This window comes from Lolium rigidum, chromosome 6 (genome assembly GCF_022539505.1).
Source record: "Lolium rigidum isolate FL_2022 chromosome 6, APGP_CSIRO_Lrig_0.1, whole genome shotgun sequence".
Classification (NCBI taxonomy): domain Eukaryota; kingdom Viridiplantae; phylum Streptophyta; class Magnoliopsida; order Poales; family Poaceae; genus Lolium; species Lolium rigidum.
In genome coordinates this window covers 133,345,628-133,361,223 of record NC_061513.1, presented here as the reverse complement: position 1 = coordinate 133,361,223, position 15,596 = coordinate 133,345,628, and the positions used below count along the sequence as shown (strand labels likewise).

Sequence of the window (15,596 nt, the reverse complement as noted above, 5' to 3'; positions counted from 1 at the left end):
ACAAAAAATCTTGGTGAGTGCCATCACTTCAAGTTGGTAGTATTGTTTCCGCCTAACACTTGATTTATGTGGGCTTTACGGCTGACTTATTTCTACCATGCTTATTGTCACTCCTCTTGGATATGCCCATGACGTTCTGACCATCAGATCACACGATGAGGTGTTCGATGAGGCCGGGTCTACAACCCAAGCTCTAATGATGTAAAACCCGTGGATCTGTTGGGATCTGTATGTAACCCCCATAACACAAATGACAAATCCTCTGCCCAAGCTCTTGCAGCTCATATCAACGATGCTTCAAGGTGGTTTAATTCCACTCAAAATGAGGCCATTGGTCCGCTCAACTTGGCCATTGGACTGCGGATGTGCCACATAAGCAAGGCCAAAGCATATCCACATTTTTTGACAATAATGAGGAAGTTATTGCGTGAAGTTTGAGATATTATCTATGATGCTGTTGTGTGGGAGACCAAATCTCACCAAGAGTTCTTGCACAAATCCTAAGACAGTTGTACCATCGCACCTTCTAATCGGTTTAGCTTAAATTCATTTAGTGAATTTATCCACAACAACTAGGAGATACCTAAAACCACATGGTGTTGTTGATAGTTTTCTGACCATACCAAGCCCCCAGGTCACGAACAACCAAGTGATAGGGACAGATGGTCTTTAGCTCTGCAACAGCAGGTACATGAGGTTTGCTTGCATAACACTGGCAACCTTGACAAAATTTGAAAATCTTCTCTGCATCCGCCATAGCGGTGAGCCAAAAAAATCTTTGCCGGAAAGCTTTGGATACGAGGGACCTGTGAGCGGCATAATGCCCGCGATTGCCTGCATGAATCTCTCTAAGTATCTCTGAAACATCCCAGTTGTACTTCGCTTGTAGAGTTGTCCTTTGATTTCTAAATAGGACTTTGCCCTTCATTGTATTTGGCTCTTCAGGACTTTGTCTTCTGGTAGCATTTTGTTGACAAAATATTCCAAATATGGAGAGGTTCAAACCGGACTCACCAATATTACGAAGTGTACCAGAGAACTTGCATGTTCCGAGTTATCTGGATCTGCACCCTAGATGGAAGGTAACCTTAGGAGTTCGAGGAAGATTTCAGACAAAATTGGTTTCCGCCCAAATCCGAGTTTGGACAAAAGGTCAGCCACCATATTGTCGTCCCTCTTCACATAATTGACGTCGTATCCAAGAAAGCTCTTGGCCATTTCGTCAAGTTCGTCCCACTATGCCGCCATAGTGGAATACCTAGCATTCCAGGTTCCGGCTGCCTGCTGGGAGACCAAGTCGGAATCGCCATAACATATGATGTGCTTGATGCCAATCTACTTGGCGATGCAAAGACCATGAAGTAGTGCTTCATATTCGGCCATGTAGTTAGTTGCATTGAAGTGACTCTGCAAGATGTAATTGAGCTCCTCTCCTATCGGTGACTTGACGGTAACCCCAGCCCTGGAGCCATGGATTTGCTTTGATCCATCAAAGTTCATGACCCACTCTCCCGGTTCTGGGATCGGCATGTTAGCCAGAGCTTTAGTCCAATCTGCGATGAAATCCGCCAATACTTGTGACTTGATAGTGTCTCGTGCTTTATAGTTGATACCGAAGGCGGAATGTTCAATGCACGCTACGAAGTGATGCGAAATTACGAAGCAAAGGACTTTTATGGCTGGCACCCTGAAGACACCCTTCATGGGATTTGCCATAATCTTGTACATCTAGACATTTTTCATGGTTTCCTCGAGGTCTCCGATGTGGTAGTTGCTTTTCTGGCTCATCACCGCGATATCGTCGAGGTTGGCATGGACATTTCGACCAATCTAGTCATATAGGCAGTTGCATCGTGCGTTCGTATAGAACCTACATTTTTCATATCAAAAGGCATAGTGATATAGCAGTATGTGCCATAGGGTGTGATGCCTTTGTCTTTAGGAGCGGCAGTTGCCTTACTGAACTTTGGTTTTCAGAGTAACTTTATTTCGGTGTACTTTAGGTTGCAGCATAACTATATTTTAGTGTACTTCAGGTTTCAATACACTTTTACTTCGGTATGCTTTTACTTCAGTGTACTTCACCCTCTTTTGTACTTTAAACTCTATCTTATATGTACTTATAGTTTTATCTTTTGCGTATTTGAACTTCATTTTTTGGTGTAGTTGTAGGCATACGTGTACGTAATTCCTATTCGATTGTATTTGTGTATTCTGGTTCAGGTTAATTTTCAGGTATAGAACTTGTATGGTACCCGAAAATTAACCTGAATCGTCCATTTATTCTCGTCGAGATGGTCATCCCCAAATACAATTGTGGGCAAAACATGAACTTGTATGGTACCCGAATATTAACCTGAATCATCCATTTATTCCCGCCGCTCCCCGTAGGTGCTTTCGCTGGCAGAGAATGCACTCCCAGTTCCCATGGGCATGTATATCGGCTACTGAACACGTATTAATTCATCAAGTCAAATTTCTTCTCCAGCGAGTCCCGTTTTGCTGATATTTAAGTTCTCGCTTAAATCGATGCATACAAATTAAGAATTTATAGGCTATAATCTCAGCCAGCAGAAGCAAGTAATTAGGCAAAATAAGCATCAAAATATCTAACTACCCTCTATTATTGATGGCCACTGGTACTCCAGCACACTGTTTTCGAGTACAAGCCATAAAAGTTCTCATATCCAGAAAGTTTTAGTACGGATTGATGCAAATGCAGTACAACTAAGCCATTTCATTCTGTCAAACTAAGTTCTCCTCAATCTTCTACCATAAAAGAATGCAAGCTTTGCTTCCTATGATATAGCTTATATTTAGGGTTTATGGGTGAACCTTGAAAAGGACCAGCTATTTTGTGTTCTTCGGGCCACAGAGCTGGTAAAATAACTGCAATCAGTTGCCGGAAATAGGCCTGTTGCCTGACTGGAATCACACCAATTACAGGCGGCCATGGTCAGTATCATTCCCTAAAGCAACAATTTGTGATATGTTCTCAATAAGTATGAATATTCTAACAAGCCACTTTGAACATTTGGCAGCATTGAATTATGGTCATTCTGTTCGAAGCACTGCGGGTATGCCTAATATTCACAGAATGATTGGAGTGTGTCCGCAGGATGATGTTTGAAGCGTTCACTTATTGTCATGCAGGTGCTGTTGAAGTTTAGTGGAAGATAATATGTTTTTTATTACTTTGCAGTTCGACATCCTGTGGGACGCATTGACTGCTAAGGAGCATATCCAGTTGTTTGGGTTGCATCCATCAACAATCAAGTCCGTATGTACGTGAGTGAAGATATTTTTGGCTCCTGGGCGTCAGTGATATGTTTGTTTTAAAATTTTGAAGAGCAAATTTATGAGTTTCAAAAAAATATGAAAAATATCACAATGTAACCAATGTTGTATCCCACGAACATGTAAAATATCAATTTAAAATATTTTGTATTTTAAGCTACATAAAAATCACGAAAGTGTGAATCTGAGTATGCATATTTTAAAATCTTCAAATTTTATCAGATTTTTTCATTTTGTGTAGCCTAAAATATAAAAAAAAAATCGCATTGTGGTTTTACATGCTTGAAGTTTACAACATTGACTATGTTCAAATTTTGTCCAGTAATTTTTTGAAACTTATAAATATGATTTTTGATTTATTTTTAAAAACATGAGAGCATTGGTGCTCAGGAGCCAAAGGCACTTTCCGGTATGTTTTGTATGAACCTATCGGATAGTACTCTCCAACACTATCCATGGTTTTGCATACTTTCAGTCACTAGCCCAAGTGAAGCTGGAATGAAGCGGCGGTTAAGTGTTGCGATTGCTCTAGTTGGTGATTCAAAACTGGTGTTTCTTGATGAGCCGGTAGAGACCTGTCGAAATTTCCATCAGCTCACTTACTAGAGATAGATTGTCACATAATAATCTGACAATGTATGTCCTCCTACACAGACAACTGGCATGGATTCAATAAAAAAGAGGCATGCCTGGGACATCATCGAGGAGGCAAAGAAAGAGCTATTGTCTTGACCACACACTCAAAGGAGGAAGCTGACATTCGAAGTGAGCGAATAGCTATCATGGAAAAAGGGAAATTGAGGTGTATCGGGAATTCAATAAGGCTGAAGTCGAAATTCGGAACAGGATGTATCGCCAATGTTTTTTTTTGAAACGAGGGCAAAAGCTTTGCCCATTCATTGATTAAGCAAGGAGTTTACAAGAAAGTAAAAGTTTTAGACATAATACAAGTTACTCTCGCGGCATCAAATTACTCAAGTTTTTAGCACCCTCTCGAAGACGACTTGCGAAGGGGCGTGCTTGTTCTTGAAAACTCTATCGTTTCTCTCATTCCAAACCTCCCAAATAATAAGTATGGCAAGAGACGCCATACCCTTGCGGTTATGCCCCGTAGATATCATGGTCCACTATTCCGGGAAGGAGAAACCCGACCAACTGTTGGCATGAGTGGCCGGAATGTCGAACCCATCTTTAGCCATGTCCCAAAGACGCAAGGTGAAGCGGGAATGGACTAGAAGGTGAAATTTCTCTGGAAATGGTCACACACAGAGCCCTAACGTCACTGGGCCTCGCGATCTTCTATACAATTGGTGATTCTTTTCTTCCTTTTTTATGAATCCACTATACGAAACTGTGCAGGATGGCAGGGCGAAATCTTGCTTACACGAATAAACTTATGGGGCAGTTGTCAGTCTGGGTTTGCAATTGTTCACTTACCATTGGAAACAAATAGAACTGTCAGCATGCCAGTTCAACTATGTGTAAGTGTGAGGCGTCTAGCCTAGATTTTCCTCCACTCTTCCAGCCATTATCCTTTGGTAATAATACTGTATCCGAAAAGGCACATGATGGAAGAGTGAAATCTTCTCCTGCAGGTGCTACACGAGTAAAATTTTGGTGTGAAACTAAGTTGGCAATTGTTTAATTACCATTGCAAACAATATAGCTGCCAACAAGCTACTTCAACCATGTGAAATGAACACATTGTACCACTGGCATTCTTCACAGTTGAAGCTGCCAGGAGTTACGAAATACTACAATTTTGGTGGCAGCTGCAAGTCGTCGCTGTTGCTTTCCAACATGTCCAGGACTTCGCTCATAGACGGTCGATCCGTGGGTGTTAACTGTATGCACCAGAGCCCAATCAGAGTCATCTTCCTCACCAGCACCGTGGCATTGCTACTAATAATGTCGCCAGCGGTGCCACAGAACTCATCCAAGTTGTCATATATCCACTGGAGGAAAGTATTTTGTGCTGCTATCTGTACTAACAATGACCTGTTTCCTTGCTCCAACCATCTCAAGAACCACCATCCCGTAACCGTACACATCAGATTTGCTGCTCACCGCTCCGTACTGCCTTGAGAACAGCTCAGGTGCTATGTATCCTATGTAAAATATCAATTTAAAATATTTTGTATTTTAAGCTACATAAAAATCACGAAAGTGTGAATCTGAGTATGCATATTTTAAAATCTTCAAATTTTATCAGATTTTTTCATTTTGTGTAGCCTAAAATATAAAAAAAAAATCGCATTGTGGTTTTACATGCTTGAAGTTTACAACATTGACTATGTTCAAATTTTGTCCAGTAATTTTTTGAAACTTATAAATATGATTTTTGATTTATTTTTAAAAACATGAGAGCATTGGTGCTCAGGAGCCAAAGGCACTTTCCGGTATGTTTTGTATGAACCTATCGGATAGTACTCTCCAACACTATCCATGGTTTTGCATACTTTCAGTCACTAGCCCAAGTGAAGCTGGAATGAAGCGGCGGTTAAGTGTTGCGATTGCTCTAGTTGGTGATTCAAAACTGGTGTTTCTTGATGAGCCGGTAGAGACCTGTCGAAATTTCCATCAGCTCACTTGCTAGAGATAGATTGTCACATAATAATCTGACAATGTATGTCCTCCTACACAGACAACTGGCATGGATTCAATAAAAAAGAGGCATGCCTGGGACATCATCGAGGAGGCAAAGAAAGAGCTATTGTCTTGACCACACACTCAAAGGAGGAAGCTGACATTCGAAGTGAGCGAATAGCTATCATGGAAAAAGGGAAATTGAGGTGTATCGGGAATTCAATAAGGCTGAAGTCGAAATTCGGAACAGGATGTATCGCCAATGTTTTTTTTGAAACGAGGGCAAAAGCTTTGCCCATTCATTGATTAAGCAAGGAGTTTACAAGAAAGTAAAAGTTTTAGACATAATACAAGTTACTCTCGCGGCATCAAATTACTCAAGTTTTTAGCACCCTCTCGAAGACGACTTGCGAAGGGGCGTGCTTGTTCTTGAAAACTCTATCGTTTCTCTCATTCCAAACCTCCCAAATAATAAGTATGGCAAGAGACGCCATACCCTTGCGGTTATGCCCCGTAGATATCATGGTCCACTATTCCGGGAAGGAGAAACCCGACCAACTGTTGGCATGAGTGGCCGGAATGTCGAACCCATCTTTAGCCATGTCCCAAAGACGCAAGGTGAAGCGGGAATGGACTAGAAGGTGAAATTTCTCTGGAAATGGTCACACACAGAGCCCTAACGTCACTGGGCCTCGCGATCTTCTATACAATTGGTGATTCTTTTCTTCCTTTTTTATGAATCCACTATACGAAACTGTGCAGGATGGCAGGGCGAAATCTTGCTTACACGAATAAACTTATGGGGCAGTTGTCAGTCTGGGTTTGCAATTGTTCACTTACCATTGGAAACAAATAGAACTGTCAGCATGCCAGTTCAACTATGTGTAAGTGTGAGGCGTCTAGCCTAGATTTTCCTCCACTCTTCCAGCCATTATCCTTTGGTAATAATACTGTATCCGAAAAGGCACATGATGGAAGAGTGAAATCTTCTCCTGCAGGTGCTACACGAGTAAAATTTTGGTGTGAAACTAAGTTGGCAATTGTTTAATTACCATTGCAAACAATATAGCTGCCAACAAGCTACTTCAACCATGTGAAATGAACACATTGTACCACTGGCATTCTTCACAGTTGAAGCTGCCAGGAGTTACGAAATACTACAATTTTGGTGGCAGCTGCAAGTCGTCGCTGTTGCTTTCCAACATGTCCAGGACTTCGCTCATAGACGGTCGATCCGTGGGTGTTAACTGTATGCACCAGAGCCCAATCAGAGTCATCTTCCTCACCAGCACCGTGGCATTGCTACTAATAATGTCGCCAGCGGTGCCACAGAACTCATCCAAGTTGTCATATATCCACTGAGGAAAGTATTTTGTGCTGCTATCTGTACTAACAATGACCTGTTTCCTTGCTCCAACCATCTCAAGAACCACCATCCCGTAACCGTACACATCAGATTTGCTGCTCACCGCTCCGTACTGCCTTGAGAACAGCTCAGGTGCTATGTATCCTACTGTTCCTCTTGCTCCTACTGTTCCTCTTGTTCCTCAGGTGCTATGTATCCTACTGTTCCTCTTCCTCGTACTGCCTTGAGAACAGCTCAGGTGCTATGTATCCTACCGTGGCATTGCTGTCCTTTTGCTTGCATAATTTTGCTAACCCAAAATCAGCTATCTTTGGGCAGAAGTCTCCATCCAGTAGAATGTTCTGAGGCTTGACATCAAAATGTATGATGCGAGTGTTACACCCTCGATGAAGGTACTCAAGTCCTCGAGCAATGCCGAGAACAATGTCATAGAGTCTTTCCCAGCTTAGGGCATTAGGATCTTGAGCAGAACTGTTGCCAAAAGTGTATCTCTCGAGTGAGCCGTTGGTCATGTACTCGTAGATGAGAGCTCTTTTCGAGCCTTGCAAGCAGAATCCCAAGAGGGTGACAACATTGACATGAGAGGTTCTACTAATGCTAGCCACTTCATTCATGAATTCCTCCCCATCACCCTGAGTGTCCTTGAGGATCTTCACAGCTATTTCACGGCCATCAGGGAGTTTGCCTCTGTAGACAGCTCCAAAGCCACCTTGGCCAAGCTTGTGAGCAAAAGATTTGGTCATTCTTCTCACTTCTGGGTAAGTATATCGTTTGGGGTGTGAAGTCCCTTGCTTTTGTAGGAAGGACTCGATCCGTGGTGTGTTCTTTGACCCCTTGCCATAGTATTTCTTATACCATACACAGAATGCGAGGAGAAATAAACATACTCCAACTAGGCTTGAGGTTCCAGCTATTACATCTGAAAAGATAGCAGGAACCAAAATGAGTTCATATGATTAAAAATGTGCATTGTAAGTCTGCACAGTTGGTTCAGTTAGTAAGATTCATGGATTTAATTATGTATATATCCACAAAAATATGGGGAAATCAAGGTACCACATTCATTCTGACGCATAGCAATTCCAATTTTAATAGAAAATCTGTAAATGTTCCCAGTAACTGAGAACAACATCAACATCCAAGCGTTTTCCCCATTAACTGAGATAAAAATAAATAGAAGATTCGCACTTGCTGCTGTTTTGATATGTCTTAAAAAATTGTGCTGCTTGTTTTTGAAGCGTCCATGTGCCTGGGATCCAACATGTAGCTCTTTTTAGCATTTTTCATAGTCATGCATTTCTATGTTCGACCATCTATAAGAGAAACATTTACTCGCGTCGAAAATATCAAATTGATATCACTAGATTATCACAAAATATATGTTGCATAATGTATTGAGGAAATATAACCTTGATGATTACCTTAAACAAAAACGAGATCTACACCACTTATTTCAGTCTAACCCTATTATATTTTTGAACCGGAGTCTAACCCTATTATAATAGTGTAGATTAAGGCTTGAAACAGAAGAGATTTACACCGTTGATTATTTAACTGGGCAACAAAGAAGCGGTGTAGAATGCTAGTAGAAAATTTTACTTTATAAGAACAACCAATTTAGCCAAAGCAGATTTAACGAGCGACTCTGTTTGCTGAATAAACGTTAGAGTTAAACAGAGAGATAGATAGAGTTCTCCTACATGTTTTGATCCTCTTCTTCGACGATGAGTTAGCTCCCCCTGCAACTTGTGCTGGTGATCCGATTGGTCCGCGCCCTCTTGTAACTACCGGTGGTGGCGATTCGATTGGCCCGCTCCCTGCAAATTGGGAAGGAATTCACGAGATATTGCAAATCGTTCAGCAGCAAACAATTGTTAGCTACTATCACTAATCACATCTGCAGTATAGAGTGAAATTTTTGTTATGTACCGCTGCCACTCTGGTTTGATTTGCTCCGCAACTGAGAAGTGTATCCGTTGACGAGGTCGTTGTAGCGGTCCCACACCATGATCCCGCCGAAGTTGCTGGCGGCCTTCACGCCGGGGAGCACCTTGGATGTCAGGTCGGCCGGCGAAACGTACCCGCTGCCGACCGCGTCCGCCGAGGCCGGCAGGCCCAGGTAGAATGCCCCGGACACGTTCACGCTGCTCGTCCAGGTCCTCCACGCGCCCTGCAGGTCGCCGCCCGGGTACTCACACTGCGGGTTGTTGTAGAACTGCACCCACACGTTGTCGAACAGCCCCGTCTCGAGCGCCGGCCCCAGCGACGCGTCCGGGTACGGGCACTGCGGCGCCGCCGTCAGGTACACCTTCTTGCCCTGCTTGCTGTACTGGGACAGGAACGTGGCCAGCTCGTCGTAGTGCGCATAGTCGCCGGTGTCCATGTCGAAGTCGATGCCGTCCAGGACGGCCTGGCCGAGTGGGCGGGACGACGAGCTGCCGCCCAGGAAGTTGTCCCACAGGTAGGTGGCGACGCTCCGGGCGTCGTTGGTGGAGGAAAGGCCGTAACTTCCGGAGCCGCCGCCGAGGGAGAGGAGCACCATGACGCCAGCCGACTGGCACCTCGTGATCTCGGAGCTTAAGGCTGTGCAGTGGCCTGCGGGTGCGTCGCAGTGTTCGCCGAGGTTGAGCGCCGGGGTCTGGCCCTTGCCGAAGGTGCTGAGGAAGGAGATCATGACGTACGCGTAGAGGCCGGAGCTGCAGGCGGTTGCAAGGGTGCCCTCGGTGCCGTCGTTCTGGCCCCAGTAGACCGCGATTCGGACGGGAACAGGGCCTCCTGCGTCGGCGGTTATGGCGAGAACGCACACCGTGAAGAGCAGGGAGGAGGCACCAAGAAGCTTGCAGCCGCAGGCCATGGCAGCGATCGATCTAGCGCCGTGTTTGGGTTTTTCTGCTCGCTTTGTTTCATGGGAACATGGGGGGATGACTTGGTTCAGCCAGTGGCGTCTCCATCCGCTACTGTGCAATCACTGTCGCCCAGGGAGGCGTACCCTATCGTGCACGTCGAACGCGGCAACGGGATGACCCCTGGTTGACTCGAGACCAGAATCTTCCAGCATATCAAAGTAAAGAAAAAAAGTCCAAAACAAACCTTGAACTCATAGATAAAAACTAAATGGAACCCTCAACTTCAAATTCCTGAAATTGGCACTCTAAACTTGTTGATCCCGGTCTACTTTGAACCCTGGATCTGTTTGGCAAACCAGGAAGTTACAATCCCGACCGGGATTACACGCTACCTCCAATGACAGTGGGATCCACATGTCATATTCATCAAAAAAAAATTGCCGATATCAAAAAATCATATTGGTTAACATCCTCCTCCCATCCGTCTCCCTCATGTCCGGCACAGTCTAGCACCGCTCCTCCACCCCTTCGCCGGCAGGTCCCGTACGCCACCGCCCCGTATCCCCCACCTCGGCCCTCCTTCCCTCCACCAGGCCCACCTCGCACCACCCTCAGTTCGACCGTCACCACTCTCCCGTGTTAGATCGACGAGAGATGGACCATCGTGGTTGTTGGCCATGGAACAGGGGCATGTGGCGCGAGATGCTGGTGCGAAGGAGCGGACGACAGGAGACCGACTCGAGCGCGTGTTGGCGCTCTGCAGCAAGAACTGGAGTAGAGGAGGGAGAGTTCGCTAGGAAAGTTTCGTCTTCGTGCAGCCGCTGCATCGGCCGCGCGCATACAACAATGCAGGGAAGGGCCTCACTAACCGATGTTGCCGTCGAGACGCAAGGGAGATAGGGTCGAGCACCTAGCGGCTGAGGGCGAGCTTCGCCGCGCCCACCACGACATGATGGACGGCACATGTGCAAGAGATGGTTGAAGGTGATTGGGGTTAAGGGGATGAAGATGAATATGACGGTGGGCCCCGTATGTAAGTGGGAGTAGCTAATTATCTAGGCTAATATGATTTTTTATTTTTTTGGTTTTACTTGCCATGTCAGCAAAATTCCGACTCAGACAGATCTAGGGTTTAAAATAGACCGGGATCGATAAATTCAGTGTGCCAATTTCAGGGATTAGAAGTTGAGGGTTTGATTTAGCTTTTGCCTATAAATTCAAGGTTTGTTTTGGACTTTTTCCCAAAGTAAACAACGAAACGAAAGATGCAAAGATTTGTATTTTCTGAATTAAAATTTGCAGGAAAGTAAATGAAAAATAAAATAAAATAGTAGTAACGTAAATTGCAAATAACTTAAATGCTCTTTTCAGAGAAAGCCTAATCCTTCAGCAAGAGCACAAGTTAGCATTTGTTCTTATATGGGACAAGGGTCGGTTTCATGGCATAACGATTTCTATAAGAACATGCTGAATTTTTTTTAAATTTTTTATTCTTGAACAGAGTCTAAAATAGATGCATCCACAATGATTGGTCCCTAAGATATTTACATGAGCCAACTAGGAATTCACATTAAGACATAAATGTTTAACCATTGCTTTAAATTCGAAGGTCCCCATCATATAAACGCCTAAGAGCATCTCTAACAGAGCCCGTAAATCCCGCCGGAACTGAACTTTTCCGGCGGATTTACGGGTTCGGGCCGAAGCGCGCAGAACAGAGAACAGAGCCCGAAAACATGGGACGGCCCATAAACGAAGTTCAGGGGCCCGAGAAATCGAATGGACGCCCCGTATTAAAAGGGTTCGCGGAGGGAAGTTCGGTTCGCAAACCCTACTGCCCTCCGCCGTTCCTCTCCCTCCACCGCCGCTAGTCGCCAGCTCCGACGAGAAATCCACGCGCAACCAGCCACCGGGCAGTCTAGCCGCGCACCGCGGCTGCCCGTGGTGATGAGCAGTGAGGAGGACGACCTCGTCCCCGCGCGGTCGCCTACCTTCTCCGCCGGGGACTATGTCCACGGCAGCGACGAGGAGGAGGCCGTCATGGCGCAGACCTGCGCTATCAGCGAGGCGGAGGCGAGGGCGCGCTTCCGCCGGGAGGAGGCCGAGGCCGTCCGCCAGGTGAGGGACTACGAGGCGGCCCGCCGGGAGGCCCGCGTCCGCCAGGTCAAGCTTGAAATAGTCGAGCTTGACAAGGACGACGCGTGAAGATCTTCGATGCCGCCGACCATCTCCGTCAGCACCGGCACCGCCGCACGCCATAGGTCATATAGACCACATTTTGCTTAGCTAGGTTGCGCTTGCCGGTGTACTAGTATTTACGTTTTCAATTGCAAGAACTATGTAAGTATCGATGCTCAATCGGAGCATCTATGTCATCTAGAACTATGAGCATCGGCTCAATTTACCCGCGTCATTTCGAATTCCTCTTTTCAGTTCCATTTTTACGGTTTCTATTCTGCGTTACTGCGAATTTTCGTTAGCACTCACGTTTTCGGTACACTGAACTCGGCGTTTTTAGTTTGCGTTTTTCGTGCTCTACTAGAGATGCTCTAAGAGCATGTACAACGGAGCCCTAATTTACAGACGCTGTGAAAGGAATCTCGGTTGTTTTGACGGTTCCCACAAAATTCCCAGCCATTTATTAAGCATCGATGCATCAAGAGGAGTCCGACGCTTGAGAATTGCCTACAAAATCTAGCTCCTAGCGCTAGACGCTAGCCACGCTCGTTCAGATTTTGACTTGTTATGCGCTCACACAAGCGATCTGCAATGTACATCCCTAACGTAACTCTTAAGATCTGGAAAAGGTTTATATCATCTCCTGTCATTCATACTCCTTTTGATTGCACTAAGGTGCAACCTTATGAGCCCATACATGTAAAAGGAACACACAATCGACGTCCGTATGTTACCATCATAGAATCACATAGAAATAGAAAACTTGACCAAATAATCATGACATTCTGTATAGAAATCATAGCCAATCCATCTTATGCCATCAAAAACATAGAGAACTACTCACAACGGTAAAACATGTCACTGGCATATGGTATAAACCACAATCTAAAAATATAACTTCTCCACCAAATTACAACTAAGTTACCGAGCACAAGCAGGCACACAACACTAGAAACTTACTTAGGGTTTTGATCTATCACAAACTATGAGGGGGATGAAGCGGATCTTCGATATCGAGTCGGTGCTGATGTTGGGGATGATCGAGAAGCCGATGGAGAGACTCCCCTACGCCAAGGAGGAGTTGGTGGTGATGATGGCTTCTATTTCCCATGGTGGAGGCCTTGGAGCAGCATGATTCATCCTCTCCCGAAGCAGTAGAAGACTTCCGCCTCTGCAGTGACACAGCAAACCACTGCATGGTGTAGTACGCACGTCGTTGACATAACACACGTGATACACAACTAGGATTAGAATATGGGCATAAGCTTTGGTCATGTTTTATTGGTTAAGGTTATTCTCCTCACTTAATTAGGACTCATGAATCAAGGCAATGCTAAGGTTATCTCAAGTGTTTGGATAAACAAGGTTTAGTAAATGCCATTACTCCTCCACTCAAGGCATGAGAAATGGTTTAGGTTTAATTGCTAGGGATCTATCATTTTATGTGGTGGATAATCTCTGATTATCCCACAAGTTTGTATTATCATCTAAATCTATAAAGCATGGTCATGCATTGGACATGATCAACTTATTCCTCACTAATTCATATTTATTAGTCCTCTCATAACACTCCTCCTAAATTCTTAGAGTTTATGATCACTACCAAGTTGTGATGATTATGAAATTGGTTTACTAAGGTATTGTTATTGGAATAGGGTTTTCACCTCCAAGATCAAATGTTGTCTTGAACAACTAGGATTAGTACTACTCTAGTATTCTTGTCTGGGCATGGCTCTGGTTAGTATGATCACTTTTCTCACTTCTCAATACCTTGAAACATCCTATGGCTCTACTCAAAATATGATGATATGATCTTGTAACTGTATGGTTTTCCTAAGAATTCTACCTTGGTATGTAGCTTGTTCTTCTGGAAATCTGATAAACCTGCATCTTGTGGTATGCCTCCACCTCCTAGCTTCTTCATCTTGATCCTAGCTAGTGCACATGGAGTGGCTCTATGTGTTTGTTTCCTTGTATCATGCTACAAGATGATCAAACGGATGAACGATATGGCTCCTTTTATAGGCTTGTGAAAGCTCTAGTATCATGACACATAGGTGGGTGACTCTTGTTTTGGTTTGATGAGTAAGGTGCTTGGTTGTCATGCCCTCATCCATAGCAATCCTTTGAGTATGAGGTGGCAAAGCTTGGGATGCAAGTCATGTAGATATTTTCATCCTATGTGGCATGATCATTATCCTCTCATATGATTTATTTTGGATAGCCAAGTGACATTTGTTACTAAATATCTTGTGAATGCTTTTATACTTGTGAATAGTGCACCATATCACGTATGATTGGATTTATGTTATAATATTGGTCAAAAGGTCAAGGTTGAAGGTTATTTCTCAATTTTGGATAGTTGGTGTTTGATTTCACCAAGGCATGATCATACGAGTTTCAAAATACTCGATCATAGTTAGTTTTATTCAAATAGTTTGAACTATAATTTGTAATGTAAATGGATTTAGTTTTATGATATTCCATATATTTAATAAGTTATGATTTAAATAAAAATGTGTGATTTTTATGCACTTTAGACCATGTGGTTTACCTTATTTGGCAATAAGTTTAGAAGTGAATTAAATTACACACAAAGGTAGTTGCTAACTTTTAAGTGTTAATAAGTTAGGGTTTGATTCTTAAAGAATGTGTTGTTGTTAAGAATATCATGTTGAGATCCTTTATAAGATCTTGTAGTTGATCTTACTTAATGAGTTGTTTATTGTAAAGCTAATTCCATTTGATCTAGTCCATAGATCAAATCATTCCTACCCAAAACAAGGTTTTAGCAAAGATCACAGTGAAGTCTATAGCGCTTGACTTGATGATCTACTTCAATTCCAGCAAGTCAAGTGAAACTCAAGTCACTACGGTAAGTTTTATTTGAAAGCGCGAAAATTCTCCAGATTTTCTATGCATGAATGCAATGTACACTTTGGTGTTCTCTCATTTTGTAGCCTCTAAACCTGAAATATTACAGCCTCCGACTCTCTAAATCAAGGAAAAATTATAGCGTAACTTTTTCTGCGATACGGAGCTCCCCATAAAAATATGGAGGGGAGGCGTCACACGAGGGCTAGACGGGTCCCCATGGCGCGGCACAGATATCAGGCCACAACAAGGGGGCCATATTGGGCCTCATGGCCCTCCCCGTTGACATGTGCACATGACCTTTTTTACGATGAAAAACTTCCATGTTGTTTTTTCTCGATTTAATTGACTCCATGAAGTCCCTCAAAATATAAAAATATGAAATAAGAGGTTTTATGCCTCCCATGAATTAAATACCAAAATAAGGAACTTTGTAAGAAAGTTCCATA

At 43.8% G+C, this 15,596-nt stretch overlaps 1 protein-coding gene across 1 annotated transcript; it reads right to left on the bottom strand.

Annotated features, from left to right (window-relative positions):
* Positions 1-7,446: 7,446 nt before the first annotated feature.
* On the bottom strand, positions 7,447-10,117 carry LOC124663310 (chitinase 1-like). The gene is made up of 3 exons (XM_047201034.1): positions 9,179-10,117; positions 8,950-9,066; positions 7,447-8,168 (listed from the first exon to the last, which is right to left on the bottom strand). Exons 1-3 carry the CDS (start codon positions 10,101-10,103, stop codon positions 7,447-7,449), a joined length of 1,764 nt encoding a protein of 587 aa, XP_047056990.1. The 5' UTR covers positions 10,104-10,117.
* Positions 10,118-15,596: the final 5,479 nt, after the last annotated feature.